The 9,978-nt window shown below is 44.4% G+C and overlaps 1 protein-coding gene across 1 annotated transcript; it reads right to left on the reverse strand.

Moving 5' to 3' along the window:
• Positions 1–483: 483 nt before the first annotated feature.
• On the reverse strand, positions 484–2,881 carry LOC133926575 (protein RICE SALT SENSITIVE 3-like). Its single transcript, XM_062372581.1, has 7 exons — positions 2,466–2,881; positions 2,314–2,367; positions 2,015–2,206; positions 1,804–1,909; positions 1,612–1,653; positions 1,389–1,445; positions 484–1,162 (listed from the first exon to the last, which is right to left on the reverse strand). The coding sequence occupies exons 1-7, from the start codon at positions 2,600–2,602 to the stop codon at positions 644–646; spliced, it is 1,107 nt and encodes a 368-aa protein (XP_062228565.1). The 5' UTR covers positions 2,603–2,881; the 3' UTR covers positions 484–643.
• Positions 2,882–9,978: the final 7,097 nt, after the last annotated feature.

A 9,978-nucleotide genomic window follows, 5' to 3' on the forward strand; every position in this document is an offset into this window, starting at 1 on the left:
GGGTTATTTTTATAATTTTTCGAATTCGTGCAATATTTTTGAAATTCCCATAAAAAATAATATTAACAAATTCGCCGGACTAGTACGTACTACTGTAGAGAGCAAACAGCAAAGGCGTTTCGTCTTTCTCTCTCGTTTCAAGTACAGGTATCACGGTGCCATGGATGTTGACACAGGAATCACGTCCTGACGTCCAGGTTAAAGTTCCCGATCGCTGTGCTCGATCGAACTCGAAGGACGTCAAGAAATCATTGGGCGTTGGATGCATGATTGGGGACGAAGCACTTAGGGGCGGTCAAATGCCTCTACCAAAGCGCATCTCAGAGTACGTACGTGCGTAGAAATGTGCGTAGAATGAGGCATGCCATTGCCATGTACTTCATCAGGTGTCATCTCACAATACACACGTATATACACTCATGCGTAGTTCGACTTCGTATCGTGAGCAAATTAATAAAAAAAGAAGACAAAACTGACAAATGATTGGTTAACTAGTACTAGTATTACTAACATAGGATTAATTATTAATGATATATGATTGACTGATCGATTAATTTAATTAGCACTTGAGAAGCCCAGCACAACCACCATGGCCATGCCACCCACAGACACACACTTTGAGAGAGACAAGGGCTCGATCGTGCTAAAACCCCTGGCTGGGCTTACTGCTCACGTTGACAAAGTAGGACGACATCTGAGCGGTGGCGCTGCTCGTGCTCTCGCCGCCGGCGTTGGCGCCATTGCTGGCCAAGTTGTCCATGCCGTGGCACTGCACGTAGTCGTACGTCTCCTCCTTGGCAGGCGCCGGCGCCGTCGTTGCCACGCCGGGCACGGCCCCGGCCGGGGGTGTCGTTGGTGTTGGGGACGGCACGACCGAGGGCAGCTTCGAGAGCAGCGCCTCGAGGCTGCTCATCGATGGCATGATGTGCATGGACGCTGCCGCGGCGGCGGCCGGAACAGGCACTGCGCCGTAGGGGTCATAGAGCTCCAGCGGCGGCCCCGCGGGCGGCGGCATCAGGCCCGGCCACGCTGCGATGTCCGTCGGCAGGGCGCCCGGGAACGAGCCGGCCGACGATGGGTGCGGCAGCAGCACCCCCGGGATGCTCTCCAGGTAGCCGAACTTGCGGCGCAGCATCACGACGTAGCTCAGGTCCTCCGCCACCTGCACCCATCGAGACCGGACACGACCGCATCAGCATCACATTGCTAGCCGTGCAACGCAGCGGCATGCATGCAGCCAGATACATTGCCACACGCATTGGCAATATAAGCTTGATGAAACACCGCTATCACACACACTACACTACTGCTATGCACATGCTGCCTCGGTTCTCCGGAAACGGAAGTGTAGATAACGACCGGTGAGCATTGGGCTGGAGGTGCACTACCTTTTTCATGGAGCCGAGCTGCACGACGCCCTCCCTGACAGCGATCAGGGCGATGGTCTGCAGAGCAAGCAAAGAATGAGAGGAAAAGGAAAAGCGCATGCAGGTCATGGCAGCATCAGCTAGCCAGCTATAGCTAGCTGTGGCATGCAGAGGCCGCAGCATCAGCTAGCTCTCTGATCGAAAGGGCCCGGATTGCGATTTGTCAAGGCCTAAAAGTGTGTACCTGGATGCCGGACTGGAACTGAGCCTCCCACGTCCTCGGATGCTGCAAAAATGCAGCACATGGCACACAAATTAACTGTCAGTCAACAATGGTGATTTTTTTTTACTAAGCTTGTGTGATCCATCACAGCTTCACTTAGCTAAGATATTCAGAGTTCAGTGATATTTCAGTAATGGTGTTGGTGGTGCTTACAGAGTCAGCAGGGTTACTCCAGGAGGAGATGAGGTTGATCTCGTGCTCCTGGGGCTCCCTGAACACCCACTTGTGGCTGTGGTCTGCTGCCACTTTCCCTATCAGCCTGCAGGAAACCGCACCAAGAACAGAAGAAAGGCTCAAAGGCCCAGCCATCATCAACGTGGGGATTAACTAACTAACCATGGTTGACAGTCAGTCAGCAACCTACCCTTCTCCGTAGTTGTAGATGTCATGGGACATCTTGAAGAACAGCTCAGGCTGCAGACCCAGCTGCTGCTGCTTCACCACATCCTGCACAGCTGCCTCACAGTCCCCAGCATATGCCGCTGCCCCCTCTTGCCCGCACGCTGCTGAGGTGGTGGCTGCGAAGTTGCAGAACCCGTCCTCCCATGCCAGGATCCTAGGTGAAAATTCACAAGAACTCCAGCACTTACATGGATTCAAAACTCAAGCAAAAGAAGAAGCAAAACATGTGTTTTGTTTTGTTGGTGGTGTACTGGTTTGTACCAGTTCCTCCTGTTTGCTCTGGTCCTGTCGTACGCCGCACCAGGAAGATCCCATCTGCTCATCAACAAATTAAACCATCAAGTGTTAGTTAGGCATGAAGAATCATGATTTGGAATGCACATTAGAAGCTGGTCGCAAGAAGAAGAGCTCACTTGGGGGGCGGGTAGTTCCGGGGGAGGATGCGCCAGAAGACGGCGTAGGCCCACTGCGGGGCGTCGCCGGTGCAGAGACTCCGCAGCGTGTGCTGCAGCAGGTGCGTCACGGCCACCGGGCTCAGCTGCTCCTCCATCGCTTGCCGCGCGCGCGAGGCGCGGCCGGCAATCAAGCGAGCTAGCTAGCTGTTCGAGCTTATGCGCGCAGCACGTCGGTCGCCGCGGCTGGTTGGTTGCTCGCACGGTGCAGTGGCTGCTGCTCGCTCGTCTCGCTGGTGAAGCTGAACTCTAGCTGGTGTGGAGATGCTAGCCAAGAATCTCGGAGTGAGCAGCTAAGCACTTGCCTAGCTGCTTCTCTTCTTGCTTATGTAGTGGCGTGTGTGATCTCTGGCAGTGACTTGTGAGGCCAGGCCACCACCGAATGGGAAAGCCACACCTGCCCAAAACTTATAATACTACATCCGTCCCTTCTCTCTCTCTCTAGACTCTGAGAGGGCTGAGCCTGTCCTGGTTGCTAATATTATACTGATTTTAATGAGCTGGTAATAATGACTCTCTCTCTCTAGCCGTGGGCCATGGCCTACAACTTCGCTCATAATATTAAGATTCAGGAAATGAGAAACCCCGCTGGTGCTTTGGTCCTGGGACCAACTGTCTCCTTCATGCCCGCACACAGACTGTTCTTGGTAGAGGACTGTTCTTGGTACGGCTCTTCTGCTGCCGCAGATAAATTGCGGTGCAGGAATAGCCGAAAATCCGGTAAAAAACTAAAATAGGTAATACCTGTCATCATATTTATCAAAATATGGTATTATATCAGTGTATTGGTAAATTTAGTAACTATATTCAGCACTTTAAACATAAAAAGGATTCTGGTACCTGAAATACCGAAAACTCCTGAGGTGCCGAATACGATACTGTTCACCGTATTTGGCATCTCAGGTATCGAAAACTCCCTGTATTTGGTATCTGAGATGCCGAATACAGTGAACAGGGTTGTATTCGGCACCTTAGGTTGGTCCCACTCACAACGCGTCTGGTTGGTGCTTTCGGTGCGGTCGGTCACGTCGTGTCACGTCATTTTATTTTTGTTGCCTTTTTTAAACCACGTGCTGCTGTGTTTTCCTATAAAATATGAGCGCGCTGTGGTGTTTTGCTATAAGGAGCCGCATCACGGCTAGAGAGCAGACGAGCAGCACGAGCAAGAGAGCAGATGAGAGGAGAAGCAGCAGCGCAGTGCATGGAGAGGAGAAGCAACGCAAGGTAAGGAGTAGCAGTAGCGCGAGGAGAGGAGAATCAGCCATAGATGAGGAGGAGCAGTAGCGCGAATTACAGTAAGTACTTAAATAATAGTAATTAGAGTAAGTATATTATTTAATCCATTCAATTACATTTTTATAATTATTTGCTTAGTCAAATTGTATAATAGTAATTCACGTGAATTTGATTAGCTGGTGTAATTAGATTATTTAATTAGTTTAATAACATGATGGCTTAGTGGTGGCACTTTGTGCTAATGGTGGCGTAGGGTGGTGGTCTAGTGCATGCATACTCTCCATAGGTGGAAGTATGGTGTCAGTGTAACGAGAGAAAAGAGAGAAAAAAGAAGAAAAAAGAAAGGATAAAGGATAAAAAATAATTTTTTAGGAAGATTAAAAAACTTGAGTTGAACAGAAAGATTTAATAAAAATCACAATGCACCAAAAAATTATCAAATTAAAATTTTTAATTAATAGTAGTGTCCACATGTTTAATTAGTATTTTAATTTAATCTATTAAAATAGTGGTACACACAAGAACTTCTGCCCTTAGTTAAAGAAACAAAGCAGCTATAAAGTCAAATAGAGCAATATTTTTAGTGTCTTCTACTCACCGTAGACTAGTCCCTTTCTCTCTTCAGCTCACTCAGCATAAAGAAATCTATGAATAAGTTAACAGTGCATTGTCAAATATGAGCACTGAAATTTTGATAGGAACTATAGGCATAGTAGTATTCACCATAAAAAGGAGATGATCACCCAGATTAAGAGTGGCATGCTGATGCTTGTGACTTTTGGAAGAGTAAATATGGTGTAAAGAAACCTACCTTTCAAAATAGTTTTGAAGTCAATTTATAATGAGGTTGAATGTTTGGTCAATATAACTTTCATGTTATTTTAATTAATATTTTAATTCAATATTAATTATTAATTATTTCATTTGAATTCAATATTGATGATTTAATTAGCATTGTTAATTACTTAAATATTTAGCATTGTTAAGTATAGTACTATTTAAATTGCATTGATAACTTATTATTTATTGAGGGACGTAATTAGTTGTGTATCGTATATACATCTAAGTAGTTATTTTATTAGATGTACTCTGTTTAGCAGATATGGTATGACTTTTCATATTTATTACAGAGAATATCCTGTAGTTTTGCACGAGAGGCTCATAACAATTCAGAACTAGTCAGCATATAGAGAGTTCGGTTGAGGTACCTAATGATCTGGATGGCCTAAAATCACATGTTATGAGTTTTTTGCGTGTGAACCAGCAATCCTATACTATTATCCTGGAGGGTGTGCGGTCACAGCTTATTCTAAATAGCTCGGTCGTTCTCCATAAGTTGTTTAAGATGAGAAGGAATGATGCATGAGCTTTGTACTCACGTAATGTATTGGAGGGGAACTTTGATATGGGGTTGTATGTAAACATAGTGTCACAACTGGTGCAAAGTGATGCAATGATTACCGTAGAAGGATCAGGCCAGCTGGTGATGCATGAAGAGGATGAATGGCATGTCGGGGAGGGCAATTCTGATAGAGAGGGAGCTAAAGTAGACCCTTCTGAGGTAGATGCAGGATATATAGATGATGAAGCCGGTGGTAGCGGAGATGAAGAAGCTGCTAGCAACGATGATCAGGTGCCTGTGATCCAGTACTTTTGTGGTGCTGGGCTGCTGGATTGTGTCATCGTTGAGTATAATACCTTATCTAGCTGGGGATACTGTAATAGCGATATCTAGGTCAAGCAATAGTTTTATAACAGGGGAGATCATCCACTTTATTAGCAACTATACTGTAATGACAAGAAGAGACCACAAGTGCCCCTAGTCTAACCCTAAGGAGTATGAGGTCAGGTGTATCAAACACCCGAATTATCCTTACTTCGTACGAGCACATATGCCAAAATATGAGAACTATTTTATGATCAGTAGACACACCCCACATACATGCTGCGAAGAGACTATTAGGAATGTGAGCCACACTGTTGATGCGAGGTTCATAGCCTAACTCTTCATCACTCTTGTTGGAACGGACATTTGTTTGTTGCCAAAATCCATTATGGAGAAGATGCAGACTAAGACGGGTATACTGATCAATTACCACACCGCATGGCTAGTGAGGCAGAAGGCATTGAAGATTCTGTTTGGAAGCTTTGAGAAGTCTTACAACTATGCTCTAAGGTTGCTGCAGAAGATTGTCATGACAAATCCAGGGACTCAGTGGGCCATGGCGGATGAGCTTATCAAGATAGAGGATGGGTCATACAACACCATTGATTGATACCGCATTAGGATATTCTGGTCATTTGGACAATGCATCGAAACTTTCAGACATTGCAGGCCGGTTGTATGTGTGGATGTCATATTTTTGAGTGGCAAGTATCATGGTTTCCTTATGACAACGATAGCGGCATATGCAAATAATCATATCATTCCTCTCACATTTACAATGGTTTAGAGTGAGAACAATGATAGATGGCTGTGGTTCCTCACTTTGGTGAGGACACATGTCATGGGCAACAGGAAACGAGTTTGCATCATCTCAGACCGCAACAAATGTCTTCTGCAGGCGTTGGACGTGCTTCATGATAGCACAAACAACTCCATTGCATGGTCTGATGTGGAGAGAAAATGGTGCATACGACACTTGAGAGCGAACCTATACACAAGGTACCACAACATGTCTCTTGTTAAGAGATTCAAAGGGTTGTGTTTGCAGAACCAGTAAGCAAAGTTCAACGAGATATGGAGAGAGTTAAATGAGACCACTTGTAAGATGATGACAGATCAACAAGCATAGAAGGATCATATGTGAATGCAAATGGTTAGGGGGCAAACTATCGTTAGCTATTCACATGCTACGTTTATCCAATAGATAGCGGGGAAGCAGGTAGAGCGTTGGGCTCTAATCCATGACACTCACGGTGCCAGGTTAGCACATTCAAGCCAAACACGTCTCCTCAGTCAAGGGTCTTCTCGCGAGTTTTCGCACTCTGTGCAATTCGGTTGTCGGAGTCTTGCCTCACCCGAGAGTCACCATATGAAGGGGTGCTGCATATTAGAACTCATTAAAGCCCAGTTTTCAACAAACTTCTTTGGTGTAGGGGGATTTTGTGGTTTGATTCCGTCTCGCTACTAACAAGTGATCATATTGTACCGTTTCTTGTGCAAACAGGCATTCTAAAATTATTGTATCACATGTTAGATACACCATCATGACAACGAACATAGTAAAGGCGTTCAATAATGTCACAAAGGGAGTACAGAACCTCCCATTATGTGCCATCATTGAGCTCACATTTTATAGAATGACGGACTACTTTTGAGACAATGGTAATGCTGCTATGAATTGCAGCACGTGGTTCGCACCTAAGGTGAAGAAAATCATATTCAGAAGGAGGAACAAGGTAAACTTTCATTGGACGAGGATCTATGACCTGGCCAATAATGAATTCGAGGTCATGTGCTGCCGTAGGTATGCTTCAGGGTATAGCGCAAGGGACACCATGTAGCAATATCAACTTGGGTCTCACAAGGTGAAGTGCACATGCAATAAACCAAAACAACATCATATCTCATGCTTGCATGTCTTATTCGCTTGCAGGGACATGGGCAGCAATGACGGATCACAATACATAGCACCGTACTTCACGATCGATGCACTAAGAAGCACATGACTTCCAAAGATGCGGTCCTTCAACATCAGAAGCAGCTACAAAGAAATCGAGGGGCCTAAGTGGGTACCTTATCCCTGAGCACGACGTACGAATCCTAGAAGGCCTAAAGCCACAGGCTACAAGGTGACATGAGTGAAGCAGATGATATTGATGGCCTACGTAAGTTCAAACTTTACAAACAACATGACCATAACAAGAGGACATGCCTGACTCGGTAGGAAGCTATCAAGCCACTATCGAATTGTAGTGTATTAGAGTTGTTGCATTTTAGTTTGTTGTTTGAAATTATTCACGGTCATGGTTTGTATTCTAAATTGTTATTCACCTTTTAGTTGTACTACTTATTTTGTAATATATCGTTTGATATTGTCATTATATACGATGTTTTTTTATTGAACCATGTAGCTTGTTATTTACCTATTTATTGAACCATGAAGCTTGTAATATATTCTTATTTGTTATTCACATACTTATTGAACCATGAAGCTTGTAATATATTCTAATTTTTTATTCACCTACTTATTGAACCATGTAGCTTGGAACCATTGTCATGGTTCATGGTGGTCTTCTCGAGCTTCTTCAGCAGCGGTATGACGAGAACCATAGGGGACGGATGATTTTCTCAAGGCAGCAGGTGACGCGTACACTCCTAGGGATTGCATGCGGTGTCATTGTCGTTGAGTCGCTAGTGCAGTTATTCGATGCACTTGTACTTGTTAACGACACATGTATTATTGGCTTTATTGTCGTAGTCATTCCTATTATGTATTATTCATTGTATTGTTAATTTAATTAGTTTTATTTTATGTAATGTTTGTCACATAATCCTAGCACACAATTTATGTAATTTTTGTCAAATAATTGGATATTTAATACTTATTTAATGTTTCTTAAATAATCAAGGATTCGTGCTTTGGTACAGAGACATAATGTTGCAGTGAATGATCAATAAATCTATGGCAGGATCTTTGAACATAGGCTTTCCATGGACACCTACAACGATCCATATAGCATTTAATGCCTCAGTGCAGGTTATGCGTGAAGGCAAGGATGATCCCTTCAAGTAGAGCAACCTAATCCAAGTCGTGGCCAAATTGCATGCAATACTCTTCTATTCTATGTTAACGGCTCCGCTCCAATATATAATCACCGAGGACCTTAGGGCCCTCTTGCACGAGCAGTGTCAAACGTATCTCAGGGTGTGTGAACTGGCCAACCATCATTCTGTTCTAGGTTTCTCTAGAAGGAAAAGAACGATAGTGATATTGCTCGACCAGTATGCATTCCACATTTAAGTTTATATTTCCTATGTGCTCATACTACTTATCTTTTTTTTCTATTGATTCGAATGCTCCTCTTTTGCATTATGTGTTCTTGAAAGACGCATAATTGATCAACAAAGACATTACAAACTTCTTGGTGATGTATATGCTTTTTGGTAGGGGTGTCATGCCTCGTTCACATAGAAGACAACAACGGTCAGCGAACCTAAGGGTACATGGGCGCCCTCTAGTACTCATCCAGAAAATGATGAGGATGATGATTTCATGCCCCTAACGCCTCGATATTCCAGCAACAATACAGGAGAAGGTTCAATGATCACTGCAAGAGAACGTTCACACACCACATCGAGATAGCATACAACCGACAACGAGATAGGACATGCTACTACCGTGATAGCTCAAGATGACGACGACGACGACGATTTCATACCACAACAACCCCTCCCTCCGAGGCCTCCATCTCCGGAGGATATTGATGACCCTAAAAATGATGGTGGATTTGCTGGTACCCATCCTTACAACTTGGGCTAACATTAATTGCAACTCTAAAATGAACCGTGTGATTGTATGAACCATTCAACCTTGGGCTATGCTAGCTTTAGGATGAATGCTTAAAGCAGGCTTCGACTTTGGATTAAGATCAAAGGGATAGATGTTACTTCTGCACCCACTCAAAATCAACAGCTTTCACAGGGAATGCAACAATAACTCATTGCTGAACTTTTGCAAAATGAAATGACCACACCAAGCAATAGCTTTCATAGGGAATCTCTGTCAAACATCAATGACACAATTTTTCTAGCTTTCACAAGGAATCCTATGCTTCAAGCCCCAACCAAGCCCATACACTCAGTCCATGCACCAGCCCCCAGCCACCATAAATAACCCCACCCTCATTTATGGATAGACCACTCCTTTCTCAACTCTCTCAACTACAATATCTTTCTTAGCTCCACCAAGTTCGCCCAAGAAACATTGGGGATTTTCATCCCCTAAGGGATTGAACTGCCGATGTGCTTCTGTAGTGATCGTGCACCGAAAGCACTAACTCGACGTGACGTGACTAGTCGGCCTGTATTCCACACCTCAGGTGTCGAATACAGCCCTGTTCACCGTATTTGGCACCTCATAGGGAGTTTTCGGCACCTAAGGTGCTGAATACAGTGAACAGTGTCGTATTCGGCCTGAATACAAGAGTTTTCAGTGCCTCAGGTACCAGAATCAATTTTTTGGTGTTTGAGATGCCGAATATATGTGCTAGATTTGCAAATACACTGATATGT

This window comes from Phragmites australis, chromosome 8, assembly GCF_958298935.1.
Source record: "Phragmites australis chromosome 8, lpPhrAust1.1, whole genome shotgun sequence".
Taxonomy (NCBI): Eukaryota; Viridiplantae; Streptophyta; class Magnoliopsida; order Poales; family Poaceae; genus Phragmites; species Phragmites australis.